We start from the raw sequence: 16512 nt of genomic DNA, 5'->3' as shown, positions 1-16512 counted from the left end.
ATCTTTGAGTATTTGCCTGTCTCTTCTGGTATTGATTTATCTACACCATCTTCACCCACATCATAGATTTTTGATATTGATGATGAGATTGCACAGCACGATTCAGACGATGACTCATCTTCTGCTTCCGATTCGGATCCCGTTGACCGGAGGGTTTCACCTGCTGTAGGAGACATAGAGATTGTTGATTTCGGCACCGCAGATCAGCCTAGGGAGTTGAGGATTGGGTCAGATCTATCTGTAGATGAGAGAGACAGCCTCATCCAGTTGCTCAGAGCATACTTGGACGTCTTCGCATGGTCCTATGAGGACATGCCGGGCCTTGACCCATTTATCGTCCAGCATCGTTTGCCACTTCTGCCCCATGCTAGACCAGTTAAGCAGAAGTTGAGACGATTGCACCCTCGTTGGAGCTTGCAGGTGAAAGAGGAGATCCAGAAGCAGCTCAGTGTAGGATTCTTATCAGTGGTCGAGTACCCGGAGTGGCTGGCCAATGTCGTCCCTGTCCCCAAAAAGGACGGCAAGGTGAGAGTCTGTGTTGATTTCCGAGATCTCAACAAGGCCAATCCTAAGGATGATTTTCCTCTTCCACACATCGACATGCTAGTTGACAGTACGGCAGGTCATTCGATGTTGTCCTTTATGGACGGATTTTCCGGGTACAGTCAAATCTTGATGGCTCCAGAGGATATGGAGAAGACGTCCTTCATTACCGAGTGGGGTACTTATTGCTACCGAGTCATGCCATTCGGATTGAAGAATGCAGGAGCCACTTATCAGAGAGCAGCGACCACCCTCTTCCATGACATGATGCATCGGGATGTCGAGGTTTATGTAGACGACATGATAGTGAAATCCCGAGGTAGATCAGATCATTTAGCAGCTCTGGAGAGGTTCTTTGAGAGGATCCGACAGTTCAGGTTGAGACTGAATCCCAAGAAGTGCACTTTCGGAGTGACTTCTGGGAAACTCTTAGGGTATATGGTCAGTGAGAGAGGCATAGAGGTAGATCCGGATAAGATCAGAGCCATCCTAGACATGCCTGCACCGAGGACAGAGAGAGAGGTCAGAGGCTTCTTGGGCAGACTTCAGTACATCAGCAGATTCATTGCCAGATTGACAGACATTTGTGAGCCCATTTTCCGACTCTTGAGGAAGAGTCAGCCTACTGTTTGGGATGATCAGTGTCAGCGTGCATTCGAGAGGATCCGAGAGTACTTGTTGTCACCCCCAGTCTTAGCGCCTCCTACACCAGGCCGTCCTTTACTCTTATACTTATCCGTCTCCGACGTGGCTTTGGGATGCATGTTGGCTCAGCTCGATGATTCGGGCAAGGATCGGGCCATTTATTATCTGAGTAAGAGGATGCTAGACTACGAGACGAGATATGTTATGATTGAGCGCTATTGCTTGGCTTTGGTTTGGGCCACTCGTCGATTGAGACATTACATGACCGAGTATTCGGTGCACTTGATATCCCGTCTAGATCCTCTGAGATATTTGTTTGACAGGCCCGCCCTGGTCGGTCGCCTCATGAGATGGTTGGTGCTTCTGACTGAGTTTGACATCCATTATGTCACTCAGAAGTCCATTAGAGGGAGCATTGTCACAAATCATCTAGCTTCTTTACCAGTTTCCGATGGCAGGGCCATTGATGACGGCTTCCCAGACGAGGATGTTGCTGCTGTGACCAGTTTGTCAAGATGGCGCATGTACTTTGATGGTGCAGCCAACCATTCTGGATACGGGATAGGCGTCCTGTTGATATCCCCTCATGGTGATCACATTCCTAGATCTGTTCGTTTGGCATTCTCGGATCGACATCCTGCCACGAACAACATTGTTGAGTATGAGGCTTGTATCTTGGGATTAGAGACAACCCTCGAGCTCGAGATTAGACAGATGGAGGTGTTTGGTGACTCCAATCTGGTATTGAGACAGATTTAGGGCGAGTGGAAGACTAGAGATGTGAAGCTTAGGCCTTACGATGCGTATTTGGAGCTACTGGTCGGGAGATTTGATGATTTGAGATATACCCATCTGCCTAGAGCGCAGAACCAGTTTGCGGATGCCTTAGCTACTCTAGCTTCCATGATTGACATTCCTATGGATGCTACTGTTCGCCCACTATTGATCGAGTCGAGATCTGCTCCTGCGTACTGTTGTCTGATTGATGATACGGAGATAGACGATGGTCTGCCCTGGTACCATGACATATATCACTTTCTGAGACTTGGCGTATATCCTGAGGCTGCCACGGCCAAGGATAGGAGAGCACTGAGGCAGTTAGCCGCCCGATTTGTGATTTGTGGTGAGACATTATATAGACGATCAGCTGATGGGATGCTATTATTGTGCTTGGACCGCGCCTCTGCCGATCGAATGATGAGAGAGGTTCATGCGGGAGTTTGCGGACCACATATGGGAGGACATATGTTGGCCCGTAAGATCATGAGGACCGGTTACTTCTGGTTGACCATGGAGACGGATTGTTGCCAGTTTGTTTAGAGATGTCCCGAGTGTCAGATACATGGAGACCTCATTCACGTGCCACCTTCAGAGTTGCACGCACTGAATTCACCTTGGCCGTTTTCAGTATGGGGTATCGACATCATCGGGAAGATTTCACCGAAATCTTCCAGTGGTCATGAGTTCATCTTGGTCGCCATCGACTACTTCACCAAGTGGGTGGAGGCCGCTTCGTATGCGAGATTGACATCGTCTGGAGTTGCTAGTTTCATCAGATCACACATTATTTGTCGCTATGGAGTCCCTCATGAGTTGATTTCGAATAGAGGGGTACATTTCAGGGCAGAGGTTGACACCTTGGTGCAGCGATATAGCATCCGACATCATAGGTCGTCTGCGTACAGGCCGCAGACGAACGGGGTAGTAGAGGTCGCGAATAAGAATATTAAGAGGATATTACGGAGGATGATTGAGACTTCTCGGGATTGGTCGGAGAAGCTCCCATTTGCATTGTGGGCTTATCGGACCTCTTTTCGCACCTCTACAGGCGCCACACCCTACTCATTGGTATATGGCATGGAGGCGGTGCTACCCGTTGAGATTGAGATGGGTTCGTTGAGGGTAGCACTAGAGCAGCAGATTCCCGAGACAGATTGGGCTCAGACTCGATTTGATCAGCTCAATCTCCTAGATGAGAGGAGATTGAGAGCAGCAGACCATGTTCGTGCATATCAGAGGAAGATGGCCCGCGCTTTCAAAAAGCGGGTCAAGCCTAGACCACTACATGTAGGTAACTTAGTCTTGAAAGTCATCAGGGGATTGATCAGAGATCCTAGAGGGAAGTTCAGACCCAACTGGAGCGGACCTTATTTCATCAGGGAGTTGACCCCAGAGGGCGCTGCATGGCTGATGGATTTAGACGGAAACCGATTCTCAAAGCCAACCAATGTGGATCAGCTAAAGAGGTACTATGTTTGAGACCATGGTCGCAGGATGGGTGGCCATTATTTCGGTTAGCCATTACCTTGTTATTCCTTTATGATACATAGTCCGTTGCTAGCCCATTGAGCCTCACATGCGTATTATAGCCTTTCTTTCTCATCACCTTGCTCACATTTTCACACCGGGACAGGGGCCCTTTAATGTATGCATGCATTGCTTGGGAGTTTCATGAGCCTTGGACCTAGGGGCATGTTTTTCTCATCATCTTTTTCCTATCACTGCACTTCTGCATTTTCATCTCATCTTATTGGTTGTGTTATTCATCTCTTCTTCCTTATCCTATCTACTATTTGTTTGTCTCATATTCTCTCCACCCTGAGTGGTGAGCCTCCTCAGTTCATCACATGGAGGATAGTCACATCATTTCCACCATCTATCTCGCGGACACTGGTTTAGAGATCCTTAGTTTGAGAAGGTCATCTTGTCAGAGAGAGTTTGTTTGTTACCTTAGCACTTAGGAGTGTGTCCATTTGTTATTGATATCATCTTTGGGGATCATTTGTTCATGTTCAGGGTACGCGTGTTTGTATATATGTAAAAAAAAAAAAAAAAAAAAAAAAAAAAAAAAAAAAAAAAAAAAAAAAAATGAATGAAAAAAATGAAAAATGAAAAAAAAAAAAAAAAAAAAAAAAAAAAAAACAAAACACGCAGGTGTGTATTATTTTTTATCATTGAGTATGTGTATTGATGTTCGGGGGTCATTTTTATCGAGTATGTTCGTTATTGGGAGTTCGTATGTGAGCTCTCTGAGATCCCATGTTATTTGTATTGCTTTGTCATATCTATTTGTGAGAGAGATGAGTGACCTTCTCCTAAGGACTCCGAGTCATTGTCCTTCCCATCATTACATTCATTATTGATGTGACTTCACTTCATGTTTGATCTGAGTCGATCACCACCTTTCTTCACATATTCATTGTTTCGCTATCGTTTTTATCGTTGCTTGTGATTCATCTCATTCCCTTCACATCTTATTCCCTCCTTACAGCGACCCATCTCGGGTTCGATACTCATTTCGCATCATCATTACACATACCACTATCAGTTCATGTTGCTTCATTTGCCTCCTTATCGATATCATATTCACATTAGGCATCTTCAGGTACATGACTCATGGGGTTCACTATACATGTTGCATTTCATATATGAGGGCATGAGTTTTGATCGTTGGGTATTTGAGCCTAGTTTCCTTTCATTTCTATTACCCTATCACCTTGGCCTACGTTACGTCCCGTGTCTTAAGACCACCCTGAGGCCATGGGATCAGATGTCGTCTTCGGCAGCCTCTACTTGGACAGGCGATTGAGATCTGGTTGATATTTAGATATTGTCATGCTTCTTCTTCTGGGAGTCGCCTCTTTGATGTGTAGGACTGATTCAGTTGTGTTTGGATTACCGGGATCGTGAGTTTGACGATGATGGACTTGGTGTCACCTGATTTTTGACCTATCGCATCTCTGGTGCCACACTGCGACATATCCCATTTCATTCGAAGGCTTATGGATCCTCACAGATTTGCACGATCATCATCACTTACTGGATGCTCACTGAGACGTGGACATGATCGTTACCTTACGAAGCCCCTGAGATCCACCCAGCCAGGTCCACACTTCTCGACACTTGGATGCCATCATGCCTCTCCATCCGGGAGGTACATCTTGGATATGTATGCATGATTCAGTTATGGATTCGGACGACCATTGTTATATGTTCGACGATAGATGATTTCATGTCGCTTGATTTCTGACCTGTCGTGCATCCGACGCCCATACTGGGGCATATTTTCCGTTTCGGATGAGATTTACGGATCTTCACGGAGGTCACGTGCTCGACGATGGATGATTTCATGACATTTGTTCTTCGGACCTGTCGCGCACCTGACGCCATACTGGGGCATATTCCGTTTCGGAGGGTCTTTATGGATCTTCGCAAAGGTCACGTGTTCGAGGATAGATGATTCCACGCTATCTGATCTCCGACCTATCATACATTTCGATGCCATACTGGGGCATATTTCCATTCGGATGAAATTTACAGATCACGAGGGAGTTACATGCTTATCCTTATTTGCGAGATGTATGCAGAGATGACGATATATTCGCTATCCTCACGATGATTCCTTAGTGGAGCCTATCGAGAGCCATCTAGCCAGGCCCGCGTTTTTAGATGCTTAGGTGTCGTCATGCTTTCTTCCGAGGGATACCTCTTCGATATGAGGGTTTGATTCAGTTGCAGGCATAGATGATCTGAGCTCATCTGATTTTTTCGACATGTTTCATTCTCGAGGCCACACTGGGGCATATTCCCCATCTTGATCGAGATTTATGGATCCTCACTGGTTTACATGATCATCCACGGTTATGAGATACACGCCAGATCGATGTTTGATTTCATTTTGTCCGGATACTCCGAGGAGCCTCTTTTGAGTCATTCAGCCAGATTCGTACCCTTTGATATAGTCGTGATTTCTGGATGGAGTTGTCTCTGGTGCCTGGATTTCCCGCGTCATCATTTCAGTGGGGCACATATCAGATCTGTTATGCGTCCCATTGGTGTTATTCTCGGGTCATCAGGACAGATCGGGCACATCTGATGCCATACTGGGGCATATTGCCCTCATTTAGCCCTGGAGTCGGTCGTACTCTCACATATCCGTTACAGTTTCCATCACTCGACCGAGATATATTGCATTCGCCTCACTGACCATTATTTCTGAGCTCTTCATCGATATGAGCTCTCAACGGAACGTCGTTCGAGACTCGTAGAGTCCCTTTCAGCCATTTCCAGCGGATTGAGATTTGCAGCGGCATGCCACACTGGGGCATACCCCCGTCTTTGAGTTCATCGGATATTTTGCAGATCTTTCTCACTACTCAGTCCATTTCTTGATCTTTGCGAGTCGTCATACTGGGGCATACCCCCTTCAGCGCTTTTCTATTGGGGCATACCCCCTCTCTTTGGGTTTACTGTGTTTCGTCTTGATTTCATGGCTGTCAAACTCATTTGTCGATCTTTACGAGTTATCACCCAGAGCCATTACTGTTATCTTGTTTAGGCTTCTAGAGCCATTTCTGTCATCTTGTTTAGGCTTCCAGAGCCATTACTGTTATTTTGTTTAGGCTTCCAAAGCCATTTCTGTCGTCTTGTTTAGGCTTCCAGAGCCATTACCGATGTCTTGTTCAGGCTCCCAGAGCCATTACTGTTATCTTGTTTAGGCTTCTAGAGCCACTCCCGTCATCTCGTTTAGGCTTCCAGAGCCATTACTGTCATCTTGTTTAGGCTTTCAGAGCCATTACCGTCGTCTTGTTTAGGCTCCCAGAGCTATTCCTGTCACCTCGTTTAGGCTTCCAGAGCCATTTCTGTCGTCTTGTTTAGGCTTCCAGAGTCATTACTGTTATTTTGTTTAGGCTTCCAGAGCCATTTCTGTCGTCTTGTTTAGGCTTCCAGAGCCATTACCGACGTCTTGTTCAGGCTCCCAGAGCCATTACTGTTATCTTGTTTAGGCTTCCAGAGCCACTTCTGTCATCTCGTTTAGGCTTCCAGAGCCATTACTGTCATCTTGTTTAGGCTTCCAGAGCCATTACCGACGTCTTGTTCAGGCTCCCAGAGCCATTACTGTTATCTTGTTTAGGCTTCCAGAGCCACTTCCGTCATCTCGTTTAGGCTTCCAGAGCCATTACTGTCATCTTGTTTAGGCTTACAGAGCCATTACCGTCGTCTTGTTTAGGCTCCCAAAGCTATTCTTGTCACCTCGTTTAGGCTTCCAGAGCCATTTCTGTCGTCTTGTTTAGGCTTCCAGAGCCATTACTGTTATTTTGTTTAGGCTTTCAGAGTCATTACCGTCATCTCGTTTAGGCTTCCAGAGCCACTTCTGTCATCTCGTTTAAGCTTCCAGAGCCATTACTGTCATCTTGTTTAGGCTTTCAGAGCCATTACCGTCGTCTTGTTTAGGCTTCCAGAGCCATTTCTGTCGTCTTGTTTAGGCTTCCAGAGCCATTACTGTTATTTTGTTTAGGCTTTCAGAGTCATTACCGTCATCTTGTTTAGGCTTCCAGAGCCACTTCTGTCATCTCGTTTAGGCTTCCAGAGCCATTACTGTCATCTTGTTTAGGCTTTCAGAGCCATTACCGTCGTCTTGTTTAGGCTCCCAGAGCTATTCCTGTCACCTCGTTTAGGCTTCCAGAACCATTACTGTCATCTTGTTTAGGCTCCTAGAGTTGTTATTTCCTAGTTTAGCTTTTAGAGTTCGCTTTTTGGCTTGGCTTCCAGAGCTATTACTTTTTCTAGTTTAGCTTTTAGAATTAGCTTTTTTTGGTTTGGCTTCCAGAGCTGTTATTTCGTAGTTTAGCTTTTAGAGTTAGTTTTTTTTTTTTTGTTTAGCTTCCAGAGCCATTATTCTTCTAGTTTAGTGTTTAGAGCTAGCTTTTTGATTTGGCTTTCAGAGCCATCATCGCTTTTCAGTTTGGCGTTCAGAGCCATCATCGCTTTTCAGTTTTGGCGTTCAGAGCCATCACTATTTTCAGTTTGGCGTTCAGAGCCATCACTATTTTCAGTTTGGCGTTCAGAGCCATCATCACTTTTCAATTTTGGTGTTTAGGGCCATCATCGCTTTTCAGTTTCGGTGTTCAGAGCCATCACTTTTTTCAGTTTGGCGTTCAGAGCCATCATCGCTTTCCAGTTTTAGCGTTTGAGCCATCATCGCTTTTCAGTTTTGGCATTCAGAGCCATCACTATTTTCAGTTTGGCGTTCGGAGCCTTCATCACTTTTCAGTTTTGGCATTTAGAGCCGCTTTTCGTACCCATTCATGCATTTTGATTATCTCTCAGTTTTGGCATTCAGAGCCATTTTTCATACTCAGTCAGGCATTCGATGCCACCATCTTTCTTTAGTTTGGCGTCCGGAGCCATTGTACATTGTCCCTTCAGGCACCTTGAGTCATCACCTTTTCGTGTTTTGACGTTGAGAGTCATTCCTTCTCATCTATATCATTCAGAGTCACAGGCCCCGACATTCATATCCACTAGCATTGCGCATGTTGCCTTCATGGATTTGCGTTTATCCTCGTTTTCCTCACCTTGTTAACCCGTGCTTATTGCCTATTCATCATTGTCCTTTCATATTCCCTTCTCACTACTTATGACGATGTCCTTTGAGTCCACGATACGTACTTCTGTCATGTTATTGAGCACCCTACATTTGTCATTTTCACATAGTTCACTTAGGATAGTCTCCTTCAGGTACATTCTTTCCCGTGCTTCTAGAGTGGTTCGACCGTTACTCATTCTTGATATGGTCTTTCGAGTCACTTTTGGAGACGTCTTGGAGGGAGCCTAGGTCCTTAGTGTAGCTTCAGAGACATTTTGAGATATCAGTTTCCCTTGGGATTAGAGCCTTTGTTCATTTGTTGGCTTGAGTGAGTCCGTGTTTCACTGGGTGTCCTTTTGGGGGTCTCCTTTGTTCTTCGATAGAGCTCATTTCATCACACTCATTACTCACACTTGCTTTTCACTCAAGTGTTCACATTCCTTACACTCATGAGCTCTACCGAAGAGGGGCATATTTGTAGACCCCCTTTGGTGGTGAGGACCCGGGGGTTTGTTTTTTTGAATTTTCATCATATTATTAGAAGGGGTAGGGGACCCCCAGTAGGGAGATGGGATGTGTAGCAGGTCAAGATGACAGGGGCCATGCTGGTGATTGGAGGGCCATGCTGCTGAGGTGAGGAATAGTGGAGCTGGTAATGGCTTCCGGGGAAAGATAGAAACAGGGGAGAAAAAAGAAAAAAAAAGAAGGGAGTAAGCAGGAGACAAGGGGAGCCGGGAAACGAAAGAGGCACTTGTTTGAAAGGAGGATCAAAAGGTAAGTGCAAGCCCTACGACTCTGTTTTCTTGATTACCTTACCTTGCTCCTCACTAGTTCTTTTTTTGCATTGTTTGGACTGAGTGTAGGCTCAAGGCTATACTCTTGATTTACTTGCTTATCTTTGAGAGGATTGTAGGCTGCTTGTTGTTGTTTCATATCTGCAATTTTTTTTGTTGTTTTTTGTTTTTGCTAAAAGATGATTTCACTCTGTTTTGCCTTTACTGCTAAGTGCTCGAAGATTATGTTTTGTTCCTATCCGATCTGGTCTCCCCCACTCGATTAGCCTGCTCACTGATAATCCATGCAGTAGAGCTTCGACTGATGTCCTGAGCTCTTTTGCTTTGTCATGCTCTCTTTCTGGAGACGTTTCTTCGCTATGGTTTTCCTCTGTTTTCTGTTTTTTATTTATTTATTTATTATTCAAATGCATGAGCCACAAGGAAGGAGGTCATGAGCACTGTTGAGCTTGGGTAGTTTGTCTTCTGGATCGATTGTCGAGTCTAAATATACTCTGGAGGTAAAACTGTGAAGAGAGAAGGTAGGTAGAGGCCTTGACACAGCTTAGTGGGATGCTTCCCATTGATGCCGAGGAGTCATTCAGTGCATTTTCATTGGATTCCTTCGTGCTAGTGCTTGTGGTTTTGCCCAATCATGAGAGCAATCTCAATATTATGCTTCTTAGGCCCGGGCATTGATCCATTAATGTGATGTATTGTTTTCTTCATGTGTAATTCATCCCATTATCTCCATGAACGTATCCATGCTGATATCCATTTTTCCATGACACCCAACAAGCCCATCCTCCAGGACCCACGCACAGGGATACCCTCATATCCTCTCACCCACGTATCCATCACCAAGACCCGACCTCCATTTCTTCTTCATACCCATCTTGCTAACCTTCACACTCATCTTTCTCTCTCTAAACCCCCCCCCCCCCCCATACACCCATTTCATGTTAATGCCTTTAAACCCATTCTATGTTTGCCACCATGTCTCACTAGCTTTTCATACCCATCCTCCCAAACCTCCATGCCCATGGCTCACTTCTTCATACTCATTTCTCTTTAACACTACATGTCTCATAACCCCATGCAATATACCCATTCCTTTCCACCACCTTTCCTCTCTCTAAAGACCACACCCATTTCCCACATACATGGAGTCCGCATGTACCAGATAATGCCAAAGTGAGGTCGCATGGTGATAAGAAATGCTTGTTCCAGAAACTGTTGCCGAAAAGGGAACCAAGGTAGCGGCCTTTGCATTTGCAAAAATGGAAAGTGGGCGTGTGGTGTGGGTATGGCCGACACATGCACAAAGAAAATGGGTTTGTATGGCATTATTAAAATATGGGATTTGTGGTGTTCTTTGGTGCACTAGCCGCACATGGAAATGGGTTTGTGGTGTTTGTGGTGCCTTTTTTCTTTTATTTATTATTTGTTTATTCCTTAAAGACATGTTGTGGGTTAGTGGTTTGTGGTGCCCTTCTTTCTATTTGTTTATTCTTTATTTGTTTATTCCTTAAAAGGCATGCTGTGTACACGTTTGGCTATGCTAAGGCCATCTCTTCCTTTTTATTATTTTCTTAGTTCTCTCCAACTTTTGATGCCAAAGATTTCATTCTCAAAATTTTAATTATAAGATAATTCTCCAAAACTCTAGTTCTAATTTAATTTCTCAAAGCTCCAATTCGAATTTAATTTTTCAAAAACTTCCATTTTTTAAAAATTTAGTTTTCAAAACTTTGGCTTCCCAAATTTTTATCATTTTCAAATTTTATTTTTCCAAATTCTCTCTTTAAATAATTCTTTAAATTTTCAATCTCTAAATTCAATTTTCAAATTCCAAAATTCTAATTTTCACAATTATTTTCGTTGTTATTATTATTTCATTTATTTATTTATTCACTTATTAATTTATTCAAAATTCCATCTCTAAATAAATTCCTCAAAATCCTGATTTCCAAACTCAATTTCCTAATTTCCGGAATTCTAATTTCCATATTTACTTATTCAATCATTATTCCTGTTATTATTATTATTATTTATTTATTTATTTAAAATTCTATCATCAGGTAATTCTACAAAATCTCGATTTCTAAATTCGATTTTTAATTTCCGGAATTCCAGTTTCCACGTTTATTTATTTAATCCTTATTATTCTCATTATTATTATTATTTCATTTGTTCATTTTTAAAATTCAATCTTTAAAATAATCTTTCAAAATTCTAATTTCTAAATTTAAATTCCAATTTCCGAAATTTTAAATTCTCACATCAATTTATTCAAATCATCATTATTTTATTTATTTATTTAAAATTCTACCATCAAACAATTCCTCAAAATCCCGATTTCCAAACTCAATTTCCTAATTTCCGGAATTCTAATTTCCATATTTACTTATTCAATCATTATTCCTGTTATTATTATTTATTTATTTATTTATTTATTTGAAATTCTATCATCAGGTAATTCTACAAAATCCCGATTTCTAAATTCGATTTTTAATTTCCGGAATTCCAGTTTCCACATTTATTTATTTAATCCTTATTATTCTCATTATTATTATTATTTCATTTGTTTATTCTAAAATTCAATTTTAAACAATTCATCTGAATTTCCAACTTCCAATTTTAATTTCTAATTCCAAAAATTTCAATATTCACATTAATCTATTTAATTATTATTATTTTATTTGTTTATTCTAGAATTCCATTTTAAACAATTCTTTAAATTTCCAATTTCCGAACTTAATTTCCAATTTCCAAAATTTTAATTTCTTTATAATTCAATTCCCAAAATTCCAACTCTTAAATTTAATTCCCAAGACCCCCGATTTTCAAACAAATTCCAAGAATCCAGTTTTCACTCAAATAATTTTAATTCCATTTCGGCTCTTAAATAATCTTCTGATTTTCTTGATTTTACATAAGCAATGATGAATTCTTCATGATTCCGAAACGTGGAATTTGTGAGACTAGTCCATGAACGATAAATTGGGCTTTGGTGGGGGGCTCTATGTTTGATCCCTTCGATTTGTCAACTGTTGCACTTAATGTATTTTGTTTGATCTTCATTTTGCACTTCGATATGCATGAGCTGTATTCCGTATTCATTAATTGTGTGCTAACCCTGTTTCGTGATGGCGCATTTGTGGCTCGTGGCCGAGGTACGTATCCACTCCCATTCTAGTCAACCTCTATTGCTTGTTTTGATTTTCATATTGTGCATGATTTAGGCGAATATCCATTGATTTTCTCGTTGATTGCCACGTCAGTTTCATTGTATTAGTAGAGATCCGACTTTAGGGGCTTAGAAGGGTGCTACGGTCTCTACCGTACCTTCCCGATAAGTAACCTGACCCCCGAACCTGATCCGGTTTTTCACAGACCGTCTTTTCCAAAACAAGGAGTCACACTTAGGGTTTTTCTTTCTTATTTTGTTTACCCTTTTAAAAATAAAACAAAAATAAGTGGCGACTCCAAGTCATTTTTCCTAATCAATAAAATCAATTTTTTCAAATAAAAATCGAGCCCGCCATCGAGTGGGAAACGCATTGAGCCAAAATGCGGGGTCCACACTTATCTATTTTTTATTTTTTAAATTTACTGTATTTAATTTTTACTTTTTTTCATATTTAATTTTTTATTTGTATTTTGTCTCATTTTTTAAATCAATTTTTTATTTTTTATTTTTTAATTAATTAATTAATTAATTATTCTTTAAAATAAGTGATGGTGCCCTTCATGTTACCCATTATTGTGATTACAAGTTCTCTTGTGTCCTCAACCAATATTTTTTTAATCAAAATATTTGTAAAAATATTAGTAATGAATTACTTAAAAAATTAAATATTATAATAATTATTTAACTATATTTATATTTTTTCATTTTTTCCTTTTTTTATTTACTTTTCCTCTGTATTTGAAATTGTGTATAAAAAAAATGAAGTATTAAACTTCAATTTTTTTTTTTTACTATATTAAGTTTAAAAATTTTAAAATCAATTTAAAATATTTAAAATATATAATTTATACTTTTTGTATAAAAAGTTTTAATTTTTATTCAAAATTTTATTATTTAAAAAAAAACAAAAATAGGAAATATATTCTAGGACACTTATTATGTTAATTTTTAAATAAAAATATAAACATGGAATTATCGTCTATAGATTTTGTTAATTTTAATTTTTTTTTTCAAAGTAAATAGACTAGAAATGATTCATTGAACCCTACTATTGGTGCGCATCATTCCATCAATGCCAGAGTGGCCTTGAAATAAAGTCTTGGCGCCGCCGGACACAAACAATCGTGACACGTAATTTAATTTGTTAGGTTTTTGTCAATTTTCATGATCACTTTTGCCAGTTTTCATTTTGTCTTATTTTCTTAATTAAATTAAACTGTGAATAATAATTAAAATATTTTAAGAATTATTTATTAAATTTTATGTATATTTGATGATTGGGAAAAATAAGCATTAAAGAATTATTTGAAAAATATTTTTTTCAATTTTTTTATTGAATAAAATGTTATCAAAACCACTGCAAAAAATGCTTTTCATTTATATAAACTATTAATTAATTTTTTAATATGATAATATTAAATGAAAATGTCATACTCTAATATTCTAATCAAGATTTTATCTTTTTTGGTCAAGCTTCACTTCTTTTCCAATACTCCAATACTCTTGAGCTAATCAGATGCTTCAACCCTATAAGCTTAGGGGAGAGGACGACCCTCTACATTCTTTGTGTAACATACATTATTTTTATAAATATTTGAAGATAATATTTAATAAATTATATACATATAAAAATATATTATTTTCATTCTTAAACGAAAACATAAATTGACTGCTTTGTTGTTTTTATTCGTGAAAGTAATAGCAGTCAAGCAGTGGTTGTTGAGGGGTCACATGATTGGCGATAAAATTGTTTATATCCACTTGTTAGGAAGAAAACATCCCTTCTCGTTGCCAAAATAGTCCCACTAACCTCTATAAATAGTAAGAAGCTCGCTTCAGTTCTTTACATCCAAGCATACCTTCTCATAGCTTAGCTTTCTGTTTAAGTTTCTCAGCTGTAATGGAGTTTCGTTCCCTTCACTTTCTGGCTTTTCTTTCTGTGAGTCCAGATTAATTCTTCATTTTTTCACAAAAATGTTTTGGGAACAAGTCATATTTTTTCTGTTAAAAAAACAAAAACCTATTCTTGAGAAGAGATCTTTAGGACACTCATGTGCTAGTTTAATTATCTTGTTGTAATGGAACTTACATGAATGAATGAATGAACTTGGTGGCATGCATGCAGGTGATGGTGGTAGTAATCCATGCTTCTCTACCTGATGAGGATTACTGGAAGTTGGCTTTGCCTCACACTCCCATGCCTAAAGCTATACGAGATCTGTTGCAGTCCAGTTAGTTTCGTTAAATCTCTACCCTACTTTCTGCAACATCTTTTACTGATTCTTATGGTCTCCTATCATAGAATTAAACTGCAGGGAAACTGTCATATATATCATCAAGATTGTTCTTCATAACCATTAATTTGCTTTATTTCTTGAAAAATATTTGTCTAGATTAACATTTCTAACTTTTCTTTGTAATTGCTGAATTTGCAAATTCAACAGAAGGTCTAAGTTCTGTCGCTTCTAATGCCTCTTGTACTGTTCACATCCATTTCGATAAATTCTCTCAACCCGCCGGAGAAGAGGCTCAAGTAGATGACTCAAAAATAGGTAACTTCTTCTTGGAAACAGACCTGCATCCAGGTAAAAAAATGAAGCTGAACTTGGCCACAACTACAAATGGAGTTGTTTTCTTGCCTCATCAAGTTGCTGAATCCATGCCCTTTTCATCCAACAAGCTACCCGAAATCTTGAACCGGTTTTCCCTGAAAGAAAAATCTGCAGAAGCCGAGATAATAAAGAAGGAGCTAGAGGAATGTGAGGAGCCTGCCATGGAAGGAGAAGCCAGGTACTGTGCAGCATCATTACAGTCCCTAATCCATTTCAGCACTTCAAAGCTTGGAAGGAATGTGAATGTGCTGACGAATGAGGTCAAAACGGGGAGCCAGGAGCATGAGTTTGGAGTGGGAATGAAGAAGGTTGCAGACAAATCAGTAGTGTGCCATAAGATGAACTACCCATATGCTGTTTTCTACTGCCATACATTCACTAAGACACGGACTTACATGATTCCGTTGGTGGGTGCTGATGGAAGCAAAGCTAAAGCCATGGCAGCTTGTCATAGTGATACATCAGCTTGGCACCCAAAACATGTGGCCTTCAAAGTGCTCAATGTTAAGCCAGGAACAGTCCCTGTCTGCCATTTCGTTCACAACAATGCCATGGTCTGAATTCCAAAATAGCCTGATCATGAAATCAACGGAAATATTTAATCCTCAAGCCCAGTTGCATTGTTCCATGTAATAGTCATTTCTAGTATCAATGGTGTGGTTTGAATAAATGCAGGTTAATTTGAGAAGAATGTAGTGTGGAATGCTATTCATCAATCTTTCCCGGTTGATTTAAGGAATATTGTATTGTTGTGTGGAATAATATTCAATAATTAATGAATGAGTATGAATTATCCTAGTGTATATATATTGTAGACTTATTTATATTTTTAAAAATTAATTTGAAATTTTGAATTAGTAATTTTTATTAAACCTTATTTTTAAAATAATTTCAACCGTTTTAACCAAATATTCCATTTTAAAAATTATTATTACTATTTTTTTCTTCATAAATCCCTATTTTACTTCAACAAAGATCTTATCGGGATTTTTTTAACTTCTACACCTAGTTTAAAAAAAAATTCTTAAAAAATGGTAGTTTGAAAAAAAAAATTCTTAAAATATAATAGTTACAAAATTATTGATAAATCTACAACACTTTTTATCATTTTGAAAGGTGTTTCTTGAAAGGACATCTTCCATATTATTCATATCAACATGTTAAAAAAATTTGAATTTACACTAAAGATGTCTTTTGAAAAGACACTTTCCATAATTTCATAAAATTGAATTTATATTAAAAGTGTCTCTTTAAAAGACACATTTTTATAATTTTTTTTATTAGTCATACATGTTAAAAATAAAAAAAATAAATTTATACTAAAAAAATATCATTTCTACAATGTCATAAAATCTAATTAATACTAGAGGTGTCTTT

General features: G+C 39.5%; 1 protein-coding gene and 1 long non-coding RNA gene across 2 annotated transcripts; both read left to right on the top strand.

Annotated features, from left to right (window-relative positions):
• Positions 1–14376: 14376 nt before the first annotated feature.
• LOC117910559 lies at positions 14377–14990 on the top strand. The gene is made up of 3 exons (XR_004650699.1): positions 14377–14462; positions 14649–14754; positions 14968–14990. It is a non-coding gene; the product is annotated as an uncharacterized LOC117910559 (long non-coding RNA).
• An 8-nt stretch (positions 14991–14998) lies between these two features.
• LOC117910558 (BURP domain protein RD22-like) lies at positions 14999–15882 on the top strand. Its single transcript, XM_034824664.1, has one exon. The coding sequence runs from the start codon at positions 15117–15119 to the stop codon at positions 15693–15695; it is 579 nt and encodes a 192-aa protein (XP_034680555.1). The 5' UTR covers positions 14999–15116; the 3' UTR covers positions 15696–15882.
• Positions 15883–16512: the final 630 nt, after the last annotated feature.

The sequence above is a fragment of the Vitis riparia genome, unplaced genomic scaffold, assembly GCF_004353265.1.
Source record: "Vitis riparia cultivar Riparia Gloire de Montpellier isolate 1030 unplaced genomic scaffold, EGFV_Vit.rip_1.0 scaffold776_pilon_pilon, whole genome shotgun sequence".
Taxonomy (NCBI): domain Eukaryota; kingdom Viridiplantae; phylum Streptophyta; class Magnoliopsida; order Vitales; family Vitaceae; genus Vitis; species Vitis riparia.
This window is presented reverse-complemented; position numbering and strand designations above follow the sequence as displayed.

Bases quoted from the DNA above. Each gene is read 5' to 3' on its own strand.
- LOC117910558 (XM_034824664.1), top strand. From the start codon at position 15,117: ATGAAGCTGAACTTGGCCACAACTACAAATGGAGTTGTTTTCTTGCCT.